Here is an 18,962-nt window from a genome sequence, read left to right on the forward strand (position 1 = left end):
TTTTGTATAATATATGTATAGTACTATCTTAGTGTTGCTTATAAAAGCTATGACTTAACCTTTGATGATAAATATTGAACAATTTTAATGTGTATAGTCTAATCTGTACATCAACATGAAGAGTGACAGTACTCTAGTATTTTTATTTCTCATGCACCATGAAATATTATGTATTGGTCATTACCCAGGTACATTAATCAATGCATCGTTTTCTAAAAAACACTTAAAGTCGGCTGAATTTTATAAAAACATTTATACTGGGGTCAAAAATGAAGAAATTAATAAACCTGAATATATTACTTCTATGAATTATATGAGAAAGTCTAATAAACAGCGTGAAAACAAGAGTAATGCAGCTTTGTTGTGGGATAAAAAAAATTGCCTTCCAAAATCAACAGCTCTTTTTCCTGTTCCATCAGATTGTAGAAAGTATATAAGATGTAATAAAGGTCAAGGTTCTGTCAACTCATGTGCAGAAGGCACTTTGTTCAATCCTAATAGTTTAAAATGTGATTCTCCTGATAAAGTACAATGTTTAAATAGAAATTCATCAGTATTTGAATCATTGTTCCCAAACAAAAGTTCTAGTCCGAATTTTGATTTAAATACTCAATTTACAAACCGGTATCAATTTCAATCTACAGATAAATATCAACCTCAATCTTCTAAGCCCTTACCTGGAACACAATTCATTGTTGACTTACAAAAACCAAAAGTGATCAATTTTACAGATTATTCTGCTTCTGTTTTAAACATAAATTATAATTTACCAGTTGGAGGTAATAAACCACTAGTAGGTTCTAATATTGTTGTCAATCAACCTGTAGATAAATTTATTTATCAGTATCGACTTCGACCTACTAATCCCTTACCTGGAACACAATTCATTGTTGACTTACAAAAACCTAAAGTAATCAATTTTACAGATTATTCTGATTCAGTTGTGAAAATAAATTATAGTTCACCAGTTGGAAGTAATAAACCAGTTGGTTCTAATATTATTGTCGGACATCAGTCTACTAAAATATCTACTTAAATTCACTAATTAATTAGTTCATTTAATATTTAGTTATTATCTATTTATATACTAAAATAGCTCATCTTGTTGTCAGTCTACTAAAATTTGTATTGTATTAACTTAATTTGTGATATAAAAACTTAGGTCAATTAATTCATGTATTTATCTTGAAAATTGTCAATGATAACATTAATTTTTGTTTAAATTACAATTTTTCGTATTATAATTACTAATTCAGAATCGAGTATTCAATTACCTAATATATGAAATACATTTCATTTAAATTTCTTCATCAATTTTATAAGTTGAATCACCAGCTAATTAAATAAATATATAAGAATTAACTTGGGTTTCAAAACCTCTGAGACTGTTTAGGTACTACACTAGTTGGGTCTTGAATTATTTAAGTATACACTAGTTCCTGAATATTTTTTGGTAAATACTACATTATACGAATATTTTCCTTCCCATTTTAACATACTTAGGACTGTCTATGATCTATTTAAATCACAGGTATGGTTAAAAATGTTTTTTATAGTTTTTTTTTTGTTTTTTAGTTTCTTTTCCGTTAATTGTTATTTATATTATATAATGGTTTTAACATTTTTAATATTTTTTCATTTATCTAAATGGCTATAATTATATTATATAATATGTACATACAAAGACAGTCCTAAGTCTGTTAAAATAGGAAGGAAAATGTTAGTATAATGTAGAACTTGCCAAAAAATATTCAGGAACTAGTATAATACCTAAAATAATTCAGGACCCAACTAGTATAGAACCAATAAAAATCCGGACCCAACTAGTACACTACCTGCGATTAGCCCCTAGTACTTGGAACCCAACTCAAATGCTCCGTCGTACAACATAGCAAATTTGCGTTCAGTGATTCAAATGTAGTGAAGTTAGCTTTAATATTAGAGTAAACTGACCTATAATCAAACTTTAAGGGAAGAACATGTACTGTATTTTTTTGGTCAGATTTTCCGATATTTTAATTTTTAAGCGTGTTATGAGTATGTAAAATATAACATTTAAAAAAACATCATAACTCGCTGAAAATTAAAATATTGGAAAAAACCGACCAACAAAATACAGATAAGTTTGATTATAGGTTAGTTTACTCTAATATTAAAGCTAACATCACTACATTTAAATCACTGAATGCAAAATTTGCTATGTTGTATGTATGTCAGACGGAGCCAATACATGCGGATAAGACGTCCTCTTAAGTATGTAGCATTAATAACTTTTTATTTAATCGCATATATGCTTAACTAATCTTCTTAGTACCTACAACAAATTAAGAAAAAAATAAAAAAATTAGAAAAGCGATGACTAAGGTGTGTTTTGGTATCTAAATTATACGGTCATTATATTTTATCAATCAAAATTAATAATTATTATAATTATTCTTATTATATTATATTATATTTATATCATGAGAAAAAGCGAAGAAGAAACCATAATATAATGTAATATAATATAATATAATAAAATAAGCAGTAATATAATGGAAACCAGAAAGGAAGAAAACTCGAGGCAGACCGAGGAAGAGATGGCTTGACGTAGTAGAAGATCTTAAAGCTGTGGGAGTACAGGAATGGAAGGAAATTATTCAAGATCGAGAGGAATGGAGGGATATGGTGTTGGCGGCAAAAGCTCTAATAGAGTTATAAATGCCAGTGAAGAAGAAGAAGTAGGTAATTCATATAGTTTTAAACTAAACATAAGATACGTTGTATTTAACGTATCTTATGTTAAGTTTGAAATAATAAATTTATATAATTTATATTAATATTAAATAATAAATAGTTCTAATCTATAGATTAGTTAAAAAAATTTGAATTTTTTCCAGGTATTTTCACATCGGTACCTAAAACAATATCTACAATTTGTCAAATTTTCAACGATTGATGTACCAACTCATCAAATAAATTGTTTGAATAATAACAAGTGCCATATGTTAATATGTTTATATATATTAAATACATAGTCAAAATATAGGGTGACTATAATTTAAAATTACGCATTCATATACAGTTTAAAATTGTAAAATAAATTATAAATGGTAAAAGATTTTTACCTTTATTCATTTTTATTTTTAGACTTTATTACACTTTATTATTACCTTATTCTTTGATTTACCGATTCTTATTTTATGATCCATTAATGATAATGATACTTAATGATACATAAAAAAAAATCACAATATATTAATATTACTTCTCGTGTCGGCACCAACATCAAACTTGGCATTAAAAAGGACCGTTTTACCACTTGATACATTAATAATATTCATATAAAATGTATATTTGAATAATAATTGTATTGTTAAAATAAAATGAAATTAAAACTAATACTTGATAAAAAAAAACTGTGTCGTCAGGTAGGAAATGATCATTATAATGAACACTTATGTAATTAAAGAACTAAAATTTGATATGTTATAAGCAGTTTAAATATTTGGTCAATTTATAATTTCGTTAAAAATGAATATATTTGTTAGCTATGAACAGGGGGAACCCCTTCCTTGATTAAACACAATAATTTACATAATGAATTATTTTTCTGATATGCAATTGCTATTTACTAGGCATTTGACGTATTGCATCACATTAGTATTCAATTAAACAATAATATGACTATAAATTAAATTTTATCGATGATATGCACTATGGTCTATATTTAATTCCAAAGTCTACTTGTAATGCTTGTACGATGAAGACTTTGGAACGTGAGACGTTTTTCGTCCAAGTGACTGGACACTCATGAATAGACTATAGTAGCGGTTCTTAACCTTTTGTAAATCATGGACCCCTGATGAATGATTTTTAAAAATTGCAGACTCCCTTATCAATTTATTTTTCGAATAATTTTTTTTACAAAATGTCTCGTGTTATTAAAACCAAAATTATAATAATTATTTTATTTAATAAAATACATTAGTAGTCATAACGGAACATACATATTTATAATTATTTTTATTACACTTAATTTTTCAGTTAATTTAAATTTAATTGTTTTGGTTTTCATTTTTTTTTTTAATATTCTTAAAATGTAATTAATTTTTATAAACTTAATGCGATTGTTGGTGTTATGCTTGAGACACAAGTTTTTGAACAATTTCACAATAAATTTGCGAAATAGTTAAAAAAATGTATCGTTCTGCGAGCGTAACGAGGAGCTTTGTAAAGCATGTTTTGTTAAAAGAACCCATTTAAAATTTCAGCCCCGGGGCCCAATAGGTGCTTAATCCGGCCTTTCCTATAGTGATGAGTAGGGTTCGGAACTTAATGAACTATAGAGCATAATAATACAAAAAAAATACTGTAAAATATTCTAAGAAAAATAATAAAATATATACATAATACATTTTTTTAATCAAAATTCAATTTTTATAATGATTTACTTACTTATGATTACTTATAATGATTTACTTTATTACGATTTACTCATTTTATTTTTACATTTAAATATTATTCTTAATTTATAAATAATCATCAAATATGCTCTAAAAAATGGCAAAATTAAGAAATATGCATTTAAAATTACTAAATCATTAAATATGCACTATAAACTTTTAATATGTTTTTTGTTGTGTCATGAAAATATTTTCAAGCTTACTTAGCAATAAATTGAATTGCCTAACAAAACATTGCAGAAGCCACAGCTTCTGAATCCTAGTGATGAGTGTGCGGCCTCGAACTCGGTGAAGTTATTGAAGACACAGCGGGCCCCTTTACTTTTGTCGAACGCGTCTCCGATTAACCGGGACCAGGGTTATAAGTGCGCAGCTGTATGACAGTGGTGGTGCGTCAGGGGAACCTTTAAGACGGCGTCTCCCCAATAATTATAACATCGGAAAAAAAAATTGTTTTAATTTTTTTAAATTATTTTCAAGTATTTGTGTAATCTATATGTAAATAATATACTGTTGTCAACTATATTTACTATATATATGCATGTGTGTATTATATTATGTCCATCGTGGTGTGAATACATATGATTTAATGAAAATACGTTCTTAGCTATTTTCGAATTCAGCGATAAAGACGGACGACGGCATCGTAAAACAAATGAGACGGTCGAACGACAGTCTCAATTCTAATTGATAGGAGGAGGTAAATAAAAGTTCGGGGGGAATCCATTTTCGATAATGATTACTGTACGAAGTCCGGGAGACTAGTCTCTGACACGTTATTCTTTGCATATATTTGTGTAGTGGGTTATCTTGTACATTAAATCTTGTGGCGTTTTTAATTTAATATTGAAATAATGGAATTAAAACATTGTACATTAAATGAATTATTAAACAATGATTTTCATTTATTTACGTATGATGAAAAATGTAAATCAAAAAACAAAAAGCCGACCCCGTATTTATTGATTGAATATAAAAACGGAAAATTTACCCGTACATTTCAAAGTGTACGTGGCTTAGTGGTTGTAATTAACGTAACAAAGTTTTTTGTTTCATTAATGTATTTTTTCGAGGTGAAAAATAATGGAATTTTGATGGAATATCAACTATAAAAAATATAATAAGAAAAGCAGAAAAACATGCTATTTCAAAAACATAGGTACTTGAAAAATCAAGAACAATTTCATCTTTTGGGAAAAATTCAAATTGAACACATAGGCGTGCGCAGAGGGTATGCAGGATATGCAACTGCATACCCTAAACATAAAGTCTTTTTTCCAAAATTACATAAAATAAATAAAAATTCTGACATATTTGGTCTTACGTATACTATATGATTTTGTTTTACATTATGATTTTTATTATATTTTTATATTCAGCTCCAGACAGTTTAATTTATTTTTGAAACACAAATCATATGCTATAATAACGATTTAATGTGATAATGAAATTAAGAAGTACAATAATTCAAGCGAGATTAAATAACTATCAACTACAGAACAAGAAATGGCTATAAATTAAAATCCCGAAAAACATTATTGGTGATATTAAAAACTCAACTGTACACAGAATCGTTTTATGATTAATTTTGTTTTTCATTTAAGTATATAATACGTTTTTATTTATTTACCCAATTTAAACGTATTACTCAAACCATTTCAAGGGTTATGTATTTAATTTTTTTTTTCGTAATTTATTTTAAATTTTAATTATGAAAACAGTTATAATGATTAAGAAATGGCTATTCAGTCACTTTTTCGGGGGAAAAAATTAAAATTTCAAATTAAATAGTAATTAAGATCAGACTTTTGAACGCTTAAATCAACTTTCAGTTTTAGGGGGGGAGTTAGGCAGTGGCTAATATATATATAAACCTATCACAATATTGTATACAAGAAACTACGAACAATCAATTTTTCAGTACCTAGTTAAATTAAAAACTTAGAATAAAGTATAACAATTTGCTATCAAAAATTGAATAATAGCCAATAGTTACACAAAAATTAAGTCTCCCCATAAATTTTATTCACGTACCGCTACTGATCATAGAGTAATACAACCACAGAATAGATGAAATTTCATCTGTGATATTACTCTATGAGCTGTATACGTGTGTATATTATCACTTTTCACTGATAACGTTTAACATTTTTGGATTGCGATGATAAATCATATTTTTTTTCCGTCAATCGCGTTGAACCATTGACCATCGCAATACCGATCTTTCTCGTGTACATCATTTAAACATTTTTCACGCGGCGGTGATTCATACGATTATTTTTACACCCGTGACGTCCGCGTTGAGTGTTTTATACGATTATTATTTGCTTCTATTTTATCGGGATTTCAACATTGATTGTATTTTGACCGTAATTGTGTTCGTCAAAGCAGTTGCACGTACCTACTTGATTGACCGCGACCATCACTGCAACTTGTCGTTGTCGAATAGGAACCCGAAATAACACGAGATCGCCATGAGTCTTCAGTGGACTATCATCGCGACGTTTTTGTACTTCGAAGTGGGAGTGCTGATGCTGTTTCTGGTGCCATACATGTCAGCCAAACGCTGGAACCGTCTGTTCCGTTCCCGGTTCTATCAGGCGCTCAGCTCGCAGGCCCAATGGTATTTCACGTTCTTGTTGTGCATCCTCGTCCTGTTCCTGTTGGACTCAATACGTGAGATGCGTAAATACTCCAATCCCGAGCTCAGTGACGCTCATCAACATCTTGACCACGAGATGCAGGCCAACATGCGCCTGTTCCGCGCACAACGTAACTTTTATATTAGCGGCATCGCGCTGTTCCTGAGTTTTGTCATCAAACGTTTCATAGCTCTGATGACGCTCCAAGCGTCATTGATAGCCCAAAGTGAAGCATCGTTGAAACAAGCAGAAAGCGCTAGCAAAGCATCCATATCTTTGTTATCGCAAAAGGAGAACCTTGACGGCGAGTCTGAAGCAATGAAAAAACTCACTAAAGAACTAGAATCCATCAAGGCTGATCGGGATGCAATCAAAAGTCAAGCAGAATCGGTAAGCAAAGAATATGACAGACTCTTAGTTGAACATGAAAAACTTCAGAAGACTGCTGGAAACGAATCAAAGAAAGATGATTAATTCAACATAATACAACTGATAGGCGAATACGTCTTAAGTATTTTTAATATTTTGCATTTCTAAATTTATATGCTAATTTTTTTTTTTTTTGGCTTCAGTATTTTTGTTGGGTTTTTTTTTTTGTAAACCTAGTAACACTAACATTACTAGAAGAATTGTATATTTTTCATTATTATTTGGTATTGTTATACTTGTAAAAAAATAATAAGTACTTGAGTAGACTAATTATTTTATGGTATTTATACTAGTAAAAAGTAAAACTTTATTTTTTATACCCAAAATGTAATAATTTTTTCTTTGTTGATTATGAATAACTTTCATACTATGGTAAATTGAATAATGTTGTTCATTTGAAGAACATATTCAGTTATTTGAATAAATTTAAAAGAAATAACATGAAATCATATTTATATATATTCTTACATCATCATTGCATGTTGAAAAAAAAATACACGATAAACATAAAAATAAGGTACAACTTTTCGATATAGTATTAATTTTTATACTTCAGTGTTATCAAATTCAATATCCAAGTATAAATATGTACTATGTTATATTCAAATCTAAACAATAAAATACACCTTAATAAAAGTAGTTCTGAATTTAAAATATAATATTGCATCAAAAAGAACATATTGAGTATAAATCAACTATGTTCAAGTAATTCATATGAAATCCAGTCTGAAGGACTAAAAAGAAAATAATCAAATTACTTATCAAAAGATAAGTTCTATAAATAATTCAATATTAAATTACATTTGGCCGAACCTAAAATGTAATTTGAATTTTAAAGACACTATTATTATGTAAATTCAAAATTCTGTTTAGATATCTAATTTTGAATAATAATAATAGTAATGAAAAAGAATATAAAATTTTATTACAAATTAATTACATATAAATAATAATATTTTTTGTCATAAAGTAAAATAAATATATAAATATAAATTATTACATTACATATTTCAAATATTCCAACTAGTTTTTGTTATAAAATATTAAAAAAATTTAAAAAGATATAAAAATATATTACTTTAATAGAGAACCAACAATTTTTAATTATCAACATTTAAAAACCACTTAAGAAGAAACACTAGTGTCTAATATCAAGTGACCATCTTTGTCTTTTTTTCTAATTCTGCCATCAGGATATTTAGTTTCATGCGATCCATCTGGATAAACAATTTTTTCTGTACCATCAGGATATACTCTTTTCTATATAACAAATAGACTTCCATTAATATAATATGTATGTATTATTATTGGCAGTAAATATTAGTATATAATAAATTATATAATTTATGGAAATAAAACAAAAAAAAAAAATGAATAAATATTATAATCTATCAAAATGAATTTAAAAATATGATAAAAAATAAAATAGAAAAATAATAATTTAATCGTTGGAATTTCATACTCTTATATTTGATAATTATTGTATTACATAAAATGAAGTTAACTATTCACTTATAATTTAAAAATATAAAGAAACATACTTTAAATTCATTGGTGTGTATTTCTCGTTGGCCATTTAGTAGTACTAATTCGCGATGACCATTTGGTTCTACTGTCAATACTGAACCATCTAAGTAATTCCAAATTTCTTTACGGTCTGGGTATACAGTATGCTTTTTACCATCTACATACTCAATTTCTACTTTACCATCTTTGTGATGCTTTTCAGTTTGTCCACTATATGTTTGTGAAAATAGTAATTTAATAGCTAACCAGTATAGAAAAAGAATATATTATAATGAACTCACTTAGGAAATTCGATTATTTCCAAACCGGTATTGAAAGTTGTATGGTATGTTTTATTATTAGCAAAATAATATCGTTCTGAATCTTCTTTTGTTTCTTTCACATCACCATTATAATATATTACTTTTATATTGGTGCCATCAGGTGAAATCTTTTTCAAATTACCATTAGAGTACAAAATTTCTTTACGTCCATCATCCAAAATTGTTTCACGTACTATATCACAACTACTTCGTCGAGTACTGCTAGATCCATTGCAATTAGAATCATCATTTTCACTATCATCAGAATGTATAAGAAATTGATTTTCATCAGATAACAAATCCTCAGAAGACTCATTATCATTAGTAGACATAATTATTGGTTTTCTCAAAATAGAAGCGGGAATATTTTTTGATTTTGAATCAACCATTGATAATACATCATCAGGAGTAAGCTTACTGAGTTCCTTATTGACGTTATGTATGAGTTTGGTGTTTCTCAAAGCTTGTTTTTCAGACAGAGTTTTAAAAGTGACCTGTAAAAATAAATTCAGATATTTTTCATCTTGTTAAAATAATATTTACTAAAACTTACTTTTTTAGTTAATGAAGTTTTTCTCAACAAATCTAGTTCATTGCGCAATGCTGTGTTACTATTTTCTAATACTTTCATCTGTGTTCTCAGTCGTGCCTGAGCAGTTGCCCATCGGGTTTCTTTTTTATTAAATTCATCTTTAAGCTCATTTACCTATAAATTTAAATATAAATTTAAAATCATCAATATACATTTATATATAAAACGTAAACTAAACCTGTTCTTTCAGTTTTTTTATTTCTTCTCTTTCTAGTCTATTGGGTTTGTTTCTTAATTCTCTGATATTTTTCTCAAATACAACTTTTTCTTTAATGAATTTCTTTCTCTCTTCGGCTAACTTTTCTTCTTCATTTTTTTTTTCTTCGTTTAATTTTTTTATAAACTCATCTTTACTCTTAAAAAATTTTTGTCTTTCAGCTTCAAACTCTCTTTGTAATTTCATTAATTTAATATTTTCAGCACGAAATGTTTCAATCTCAGATTCTAATTCTTCAAGTCTCTTACTGAGTACTTCTGTATCAAACGATTGATTAAAGTTATTGTGTTTCATTATTTCTGAAGATTTAATATAATTTTCTAAATATTTATTTTCATTTTCTGTTAAAATAATGGGATCAGTTTTTATATATTTATTATTCTTTTCACTAACATTAAAATTAGTATTATCTACCATATTTTGTGATAAATCCAAAGGATCAAACTCCTGACTAGAATCAGAGTATGAATCATCAGAATCGTTGGCTTTTCGTAAAGGAGTAGATGCATTTATTTTGTCAAAGTTTAAAGAACGAACTAATCCTGATGTTTGAACTTCTTTATCACGCTTGGAAAGATAACCTTTTTCCAAAAGATGACACACGGTTGGTGATGATGCAGTCAGATTTGAATTGTTAGCACGTTCTTCTAATATCTCAAAGGCCCGCAGTTCTCTTTGCTCTTTATTGTTGTCATTTTCTTCATAATTTGGAGAACTTTTAGGCTCATATCTATTCCATGAATTAGTGATATTACATTTTTTTAAATCTAGACGAGTACTTTCAATTGATTTATTTACTAAGAAAAAAAAAATCAATGATTATTTACCCATTTTCAAATGAAAATAAAATTAACTTACCAATTTCAACTTTAGGAAATGCTTGAACTTGATTTAAACACTTTCTTGGTACTTTAATTTTTGATGTAACAGCTTTTACTGGTTTTTGAAATTTTAATTTCCCAGTTTTTTTTTTTATTTCATCTAAATTTAAGCCATATCGAGCCAAACCTGTTCCTTTTTTTAAATATGGCTTTTTAGGTTTGTTATTCTGACATTCAATTTCATTTTCACATCCAAATTGATCATCTTTTACAGTATTTATATTGGAACTCATTGATTTGGCTTTGCAAATGTTATCATCTTCCTCATTTATTGACAATACCTCTACATTATCTTGAATTTTTGAAATCTAAATAAATAAAATTAATGAAATTATCTATGTCATTTATTTTTTATGAATATTTCTTACAGATGGAATTTGGTAACCAAATTTTTGCAATAATTCCTCATCTATTTCTGAATATGAAGACACCTTACTGTCATACTTATTATCTGAAATAAATTATATTTAAAGGAAAACAAATTAATTCACAAATAGCAATAACAGCAATATAAGATTAATGTAAAATAAATGATAAATAAATTGAGCTTTACATGACTTATTATATTGATAGTCTTATATTCAATTTTAAAAAACTAAAATTTCTTAGTTGATAATTTCATTAAATGCTATGTTTGTTTAATAAAATAATAGGATATACAAATTCCTTACAAGAACCATTCCTATCTAATAATACTTTTGATGTAGTTAGAGTTATATTAGATACATTAAAAAAATCATTTTTATAAACCCAAAACGTTCCTTGCTAAGTTCACAATTAAATATGTATTTCAACAGAGTATGATTTTAAGATTAAATTTAGTAATACCTTGAACATTTTCAGGAATATCAAATGATTTTAAAACGTCATCCATTTCGTTAGTCAAAGTGTCCATTGTGGGGTTTTCACATAGTTTCTGTTGTTGTGATTCTTGCCAAGTTTTTAATTCTTGAACACACTGCATAACAGTGGACATGTTGAATTCTGTGCCGTAACCTTTCATAAGCTCCATAATGTCACAAGTAGTACTCATATCTCATATTATAAAAAATTAATAAATTAAATATAAATTATGTTTACTAATAAGTAAACATTTACAAAATTATTTAATTGATACAAGTAAAATTAAAACATGAAAAATAACAGTAAATAGGTTTGTACTTAATAAACTGAACAATTGTCAACAAAACATTGTTATCACACAATATTTTGGCGGTAATGATAACGATAAGGATCAATGATCCACGATTTCGAATAACGGTTATAACCGCGATTAAATATAATATTATTATTATTTATAATTGGTTTTTAATTTTCATTAAAACAATTTTGATTGATCTATGTAATTATACAAATATTTATAAATTTTAAAAGAGAACAAAGTTTTTAATACTACTTAAACCCAAAAAAAAAAAAAACTTTCTATATTATTCCACAATTTAAACCATTATCACTAAAAAGCATACATTTAATATACAAAAAGTCATAGTCACAGCTTACGGTGTTAGACAGGCACGTAACCAGACATATTTCTATAAGGAGGCCAACATTTTTTGGCCCCTTTTTGTAGTTACATTTATCAAATGTGCCTTCGATATCCGTATTTGGAATTCCTAGTTTTCAATCTATTAATACACGTACTATTGTCTTATCTCAAATTATCAAGTGACAAATATTTATAAAATAGAATCTCAGAATTCAATTTTTGTTATACGATCGTTAATTATATGGAATGGGCGCATGTAAACTCCGCCACAAGTACCATTTTTTACTGTTAACTAGAAAAATAAAACAGGTAAAATTGGGTTCATGTAAACTCCGCCACTAAAAAAAATTATATAAAATTTAATACATGTAAACACTGCCAGTGAAGAAAATCGAGTAGTAGTATAAAATTAATATGATATATTATTAAAAGTAATACGTAATAAGTAATAATAAGTGAATATTATTATTAAAATATTATATAATATCGTACCTCCATTTTATTTCACCGTCTGGCATATTTTATATTTTGGTTATAAATGTAGTTGTTAAATAAAACCAATAAATTGCCTCGTTGACCAGTAATTAATTTTATATTATTACTTTGTTGCAACATATTTCGTTCAATATAAAATATACACGAAGACACGCAGCTACGAACGATTATGTTCGTCAAAGTATACTTTAAGAATACCTTACCTACTGACGACATCATCAATGGAAATACTAATTTCAAATAATATGAAGATAAAATTATTAATAAGCGAATCAATATGGATATATATCTACCTTGAAATGAATGGAGCCATAACAATAATTTTATCAATTTCGACATACATCATCGCAATAGATGTCAACGTATTTAATGTGAGAAGGCACGTGGCAATGTGAGCACTGAGCAGGTGAACAAAAAAAACTGGAGATTTCATATACCCATTATAGGTAAAAAAAAAAACTGACGGAGTTTACACTAGACCTTTTATTATCTTTTTATCTTAACCAATATTTTAGCGGAGTTTAAAATCGCCCTTATGGAATATACATTCAGGATTTAGCCGGTATGGGACAACTAAACACCATAATATTTAAAAATCAAAATCAAGGGGCCAAGCTCCCTAAGGCCCCCCCCCTGACGACGTGCCTGGTGTTGGAAAAACATCAGTTTAGGTTTAACTTACATTTTATAGCGTGGTGAGGACGAGAGTCCAGATTTGTTTCTATCCAATTTTACAAAATTGTGATGGCTTTTGTCGTTTTTTTTTTATGAAAAAATTAGTTGACATTAGAGATAACCTCAATTTTTTAATATAAATATTAAATATAATATTTTTAATATGTTAAAATAACAATTAAATTAATAATAATTGTATACATATATAATATTAATTTAATAATAATTACTTTAATTAGACTAAATATAAATTTAGACTATTCCATATGGCTTATACATCGTTATTTAATATACAAAGATTTTTTTTTTCTGTAATGCAAACATTTTTTCACCATTGCTAATCTTTAGTTGGAAATTTTAAAATAATTTTCTTAAATATTTTTAAATAATGACTTAAGCTTTCTCGGAATCCCAGGGTTCCGAGGAACACAATTTAAGAAACGCTGTCTTAAAGGATGGACTAATTATTGTTATACTGACTTCATCACAAATTTTCATCATATAATGAAAATTCTCAGAAAAACTTAGTACTTAGGTTCTTTTACCATGATATCTTACTAATTTTGATTTGAAGTCAATAGTTAGTGTTTTAAGAAAAATACTAACAAAAATAAATTAAAAAAAAATATATTTCAAGTGGGAAGTCTAACATCTTTTAGCATGTTGATATTTTGAAATTGTTCAATAAAAAAAATATTACTTTAAACAAAAATTTTAATATTTTATTGTATTTTAATAAAATGTATTACAATAATTTTAACTATAAATAATGGTTTTATTCAATTTGTATAACAATATGATACCATGAACAAATATAAATTATAAATCATATGAACCTACATCCACCAAAAACTTACCGAAAAACTTACAGAAAGAGATTCAACTCTATGCCACCAACCAGATGGTATAAATAACATTTCTCCTGCAACATAAACATAATTAAAAAAAGTTAAGCCCTGTTGAAATTAATACAATATTAGACATCAACAAAGATGTAAATATTAAATATTTCAAAGAGCCTCTACATTTTTTTTCTGAATTGCCTGTTTATCATTATCCTAAAATTGGACTTATTACTTTAGATGTTATAAAGTAATAAGTAATTACCTAATGATAATGATATTTAGTATAGAATGGGGACAAATGTAGTTTTTATTAAGATGTCTTTATTAAGACTTTAAATGCAAAATTGCTGTGAAATTATTTCATATTATACCTGTTAACATTTATAGAATAGATATATTTTTAATTCACAATAACTGTCGTTAAATATTATTGCACTGGAATCTTAATTATGTATAAAAAAAATTATTATTTTACTAATAAAAATTGTTCTGAAATTTAAGATAATTATTTAACTAACAAATATTAAAATATTACCAATTTTAGTATTAATATTAGATTTGAAAATAACTACTTTAACGTAATGTCTCAGATAAAAGAAAAAACATTTTTTTTTTTTTCAAGAAATCAAAAATTGCAATTTACATTATTTACTCATATTTATACATCTATTTAAAAAATGCATACCTTCATTTAATGTACACAACATGGCCTTTGCTTGAGAAAAATTGGGAAACTTATTCAAATCTGGCTTTACTGGATTTACCTGAGCAGTATTCGTAAGAAATTTATCTTCATATGGGTACAAAAATTCAGACCATTTGGGGTCGTATAAAATAATATCTTTAGAGCCAATCACCTATATATAAAACAACTATAGATATTAAATTACATATTTAGGTATATAAATATTTTTAAAAATTACTTGAGCTAAAAAGTTATTTTTTGGATCATGATGAGTAGGAGACACAGTGCCCTTAGGACCTAACCAAGCATTGATATCTGGCTCTTCACCATCCATATCTGTTAAATAACAATAATCTGGGATTATAATATCATCTTTCAACTCTGGAATCTAAAATGGGCAACAGATGATAACTTGTTATTCTTTTATCATTAATTTTTTTACCTGATTGAAAAGTTGATGTTGTGCAAGATATGCTGGTTTTTCATTTTTTTGAACAATACGATTCTTGATGAATTCTTCCAAGGTTATTAATTTTTGACTCCATTCAGCATCTGCATAAGATGATCCTATTTCAACAGGAACTAACCTAGCTCCAGCTAATTTTATAAGATAATTTAAATCTTTCCATTTGCTTATAGCAGGCCAATGTTTCATACTACCTGTAATATTGTCCAGTTATTAACATAATATTACAATGCTAAAGGTTATTTATGGTAGATATTATTAATAACTATTTTCATTTTTATTTTAACCTATATTAGGTTAAAGTAATAAGAAAAAAAGTATACTTTAAATTGATATATGCATACATTTTGTTTAATACTTGTCTTAATAAGACTCATTTAACACTAAAAAATAATCAGATTCTATCCATTATCCTCTAATACAGCGATCTCAACCTTTTTGAGTTTGCAACCCCTATAATGACAACAATATGTTTAATAACCCTTTTCTAATGTAAGTATTGAAAACATTTTCCAAACTGTTATTATTGTATTTATTTTACAAAAATAAATATATTATAAAAGCCGATTGGCGTTAATTAATAGAAAAAATAAATAAAAATTATGTAAATTTCAATATTTTTTTTTAACATGATGCGACCCCCACGGTAGAGAATCGCTGCTCTAATATACTTATTTATAATTATTAAATTAGAAACTAATATTTTAGAACATTTTTTTACGATTTATCAAGTTTCATTCCAGTAGAAAACTTTTAATTATTACAAAAAAATAAAAAATACAGCTTTAGATTAGTTAAAAATTAAATTCATCGTTACAGGTATTCTGAAAAATTTTTTGGATACATTATTGAAAGTAATCTTGAGCCTGCTAAATTTATATAATTATCACTAAATGGTCACTTTCTCTACTTCAGACAAACCGAAAAGTTTTGGTTCTTAAATTAGTAAATATCATAATTTTATAAAGTTAAATTTTGTTATACTTTACCTGTAATTTTAACAGGTAATTTAGGTTTAAGAAAATCTCTCGAGAGGGTTTCTAAGGATGGTTGATTTAATGCTGGAACATAGTCACCAATTCTATGAAGTGTATAGTTATTATAACTTAATTTGTTTTCATTATACACTAATTCAGGAGATTCTAAAAATAAAACATAATTATAACATTTTTATTTCAAAAACACATTACCACAATAATTTTTGTACCAATATAATATTGCTGAAGAATTAAACACAGTAATGATGCAGTTTTAGTTAATTCATTTCTGAATGCATTGCCCATTAACAATCCCATATCAACTGCTTTGATAGCTTTTTTCAACATGCTTTCATCGGAAGGAGTTTTCAACAGCAACTTTGCCTACATCAAATTAAAAGATTAATACTATATTTAAGGTTCAACACAAAATGTATTATTATATTTCAAATTACTTTAAGCAAACTTGCATGAGAATAAAGTTTTCGCATACAATCTGAAGCATCAGCCCAAGAACCAGTATGAAGTGATTCCCATATTTTTTCCAAAACAGCCTCAACACTTAAAACTGCTACTGTTAAATCATTTGATTGGTAAGCTTAAAATAATATTGATTGTAAATTATCATAACATATAAACAAATTTTTACCTTAATTATAAAAACTATTTTAAAAGACAAACTTAAAAATTATAAAACCCATTTCCAAATTTTTCCTAAAAAATATTGAATCTTTTTTAACATTAATTAACTCATCATAAACACTCAATCAGTAAAATTAATAAAATATTATTTTATATTATAAATAATCCATTTTCTAAGAGTATAAATTCATAAATCACATATTCAACAATGTTATTATTAATTGTAACTTGGGTACTGCTTTCTAACAGAAAGCACTATTGTGTGATAAAAAGGAATATGAAAATAAATTAAAATATATAACTAATTCTCAACATATTCTTACCTTTATATGATTTTCGAAATAAAAAATCTAGCGAATTATTAACATTGCTATAATCAAATTCGATAATTAAAAAAGAATCTAAATGTTGTAACACTTCATCAAAAATTGTATTCATAATACTTTAAACTAGAATGTTACAACACTATATACAATATCAATGTACTTTAAATTCTATTGCAAGTATGAATATAGAAAATTTGAATATGTTCTGATATGACTTAAAATATTCATTCTATAAATTAAGAGGTATATCTGATTACTTATCATATTATCAGTTAACCATTTATGTGTTTTACGATTTTACTAAAGATTAGCCGGTCAATTGGTTTTAACCAATGCTATGTTAACATTTTAATCCACCTTATCCATAAAAAATTAACATCCAGCTGCATATAACTAATGAACAAATAACATTACCCAAACAAGTAATGTAACGATATAAGTCACGCGAAAAGTTTCAATTTAAAAATAGATACCTATTCGTACTTTAAAAAATAGAATAGATTAATTCATTTTTTTTATTTAATCATCACTTCACGTTAGAAGCATACCCAGGAATTTCTTATGTGGGGGGAGGTCCAAAATTTTTATTTTATCTCCAATTATAATTATAGTTTAACTCAATACCAACAAATTACTGTTAATATACTATAGTATGGCTTATACACTATAGGTATATTATATAATCTATAAACTTTGTATATTGAAGATAATAGGAAATTAAAATACACGATATACTATTATTATACTATTTACTATTAAATCTTTGAGTATGTAGAAATTTCAATGGGGGTCCGGACCCGACCCCTCCTTATGTACGTCCTTGCTTCACGTTAAACTGTTATGGTATTTTTGAATTACTTGTAATACAGATCAATTTTTACATTTAAATTTTTTTATTTATACAACCACTTTTACAAAAAAATTTATGAAAACCTTGACCTCCTGATAATGACTGATATAATTCGATGTTTTTCATCGTACTCAAAATTTATATGTGTTTCGTATAATATTTTGTACAAATCTTCATTTTTTCACGTAATATAAAATTTTTCCTTTACGTAGGTTCAGTGAGTTTTCCTTCGTCTCCAATCTGAATGGCATCGGTTAGTTCAACGATGTTTTTATCGCAACTAATTTCGCGCACTTCACTACATTAATAATGCCGCTATATTTTTCAGACGTAAAGAACCACTGTTATCTTCCCTTTTACTAGAACTTATTTTAATTACATTTTCATATAATAGATTTTCGGAGTTAATTTTTTTTCAAATTACACCTAATATTAAGATCACAGACGATAAATAGACAACATACGATTTTAAACAGACGA

General features: G+C 26.7%; 4 protein-coding genes across 4 annotated transcripts in view; 2 read left to right on the top strand and 2 right to left on the bottom strand.

Annotated features, from left to right (window-relative positions):
• The window catches only part of LOC112687425, a 2,361-nt gene extending 896 nt beyond the window's left edge, over window positions 1–1,465 (top strand). The window contains exon 4 of the mRNA XM_025560122.1: window positions 732–1,465. Coding sequence (XP_025415907.1) covers window positions 732–1,036 — 305 coding nt within the window. The 3' untranslated portion in view covers window positions 1,037–1,465. The remainder of the gene's footprint in view (window positions 1–731) is intronic.
• Window positions 1,466–6,615: 5,150 nt separating this feature from the next.
• Window positions 6,616–7,789, top strand: LOC112687402 (B-cell receptor-associated protein 31). Its single transcript, XM_025560088.1, has one exon. The coding sequence runs from the start codon at window positions 6,920–6,922 to the stop codon at window positions 7,559–7,561; it is 642 nt and encodes a 213-aa protein (XP_025415873.1). The 5' UTR covers window positions 6,616–6,919; the 3' UTR covers window positions 7,562–7,789.
• Window positions 7,790–8,568: 779 nt separating this feature from the next.
• On the bottom strand, window positions 8,569–15,239 carry LOC112687436 (centromere protein J). The gene is made up of 10 exons (XM_025560153.1): window positions 15,222–15,239; window positions 14,549–14,613; window positions 11,864–12,070; window positions 11,404–11,486; window positions 11,013–11,343; window positions 10,116–10,951; window positions 9,899–10,051; window positions 9,325–9,839; window positions 9,058–9,253; window positions 8,569–8,776 (listed from the first exon to the last, which is right to left on the bottom strand). Exons 3-10 carry the CDS (start codon window positions 12,066–12,068, stop codon window positions 8,642–8,644), a joined length of 2,454 nt encoding a protein of 817 aa, XP_025415938.1. The 5' UTR covers window positions 12,069–12,070; window positions 14,549–14,613; window positions 15,222–15,239; the 3' UTR covers window positions 8,569–8,641.
• Window positions 15,240–15,302: 63 nt separating this feature from the next.
• Window positions 15,303–17,851, bottom strand: LOC112687438 (jmjC domain-containing protein 5). Its single transcript, XM_025560154.1, has 7 exons — window positions 17,630–17,851; window positions 17,120–17,262; window positions 16,895–17,048; window positions 16,677–16,829; window positions 15,664–15,881; window positions 15,460–15,557; window positions 15,303–15,393 (listed from the first exon to the last, which is right to left on the bottom strand). The coding sequence occupies exons 1-6, from the start codon at window positions 17,742–17,744 to the stop codon at window positions 15,519–15,521; spliced, it is 822 nt and encodes a 273-aa protein (XP_025415939.1). The 5' UTR covers window positions 17,745–17,851; the 3' UTR covers window positions 15,303–15,393; window positions 15,460–15,518.
• Window positions 17,852–18,962: the final 1,111 nt, after the last annotated feature.

The sequence above is a fragment of the Sipha flava genome, unplaced genomic scaffold (genome assembly GCF_003268045.1).
Source record: "Sipha flava isolate LNK unplaced genomic scaffold, YSA_version1 34_pilon_pilon, whole genome shotgun sequence".
Taxonomy (NCBI): domain Eukaryota; kingdom Metazoa; phylum Arthropoda; class Insecta; order Hemiptera; family Aphididae; genus Sipha; species Sipha flava.

What these genes read in the sequence shown, in the direction of transcription:
- LOC112687402 (XM_025560088.1), top strand. Translation starts at nt 6,920, where the DNA reads ATGAGTCTTCAGTGGACTATCATCGCGACGTTTTTGTACTTCGAAGTG.
- LOC112687436 (XM_025560153.1), bottom strand. Translation starts at nt 12,068, where the DNA reads ATGAGTACTACTTGTGACATTATGGAGCTTATGAAAGGTTACGGCACA. An exon ending in ATTTCCTAAAGTTGAAATTG is followed by an intron (nt 10,952 to 11,012) that starts GTAAGTTAATTT and finishes TTTTTTTCTTAG; the next exon opens with TAAATAAATCAATTGAAAGT. An exon ending in AAACTTCATTAACTAAAAAA is followed by an intron (nt 9,840 to 9,898) that starts GTAAGTTTTAGT and finishes TTATTTTTACAG; the next exon opens with GTCACTTTTAAAACTCTGTC.
- LOC112687438 (XM_025560154.1), bottom strand. Translation starts at nt 17,744, where the DNA reads ATGAATACAATTTTTGATGAAGTGTTACAACATTTAGATTCTTTTTTA. An exon ending in TCTTCAGCAATATTATATTG is followed by an intron (nt 16,830 to 16,894) that starts GTACAAAAATTA and finishes TTTTATTTTTAG; the next exon opens with AATCTCCTGAATTAGTGTAT. An exon ending in ATTACCTGTTAAAATTACAG is followed by an intron (nt 15,882 to 16,676) that starts GTAAAGTATAAC and finishes ACAATATTACAG; the next exon opens with GTAGTATGAAACATTGGCCT.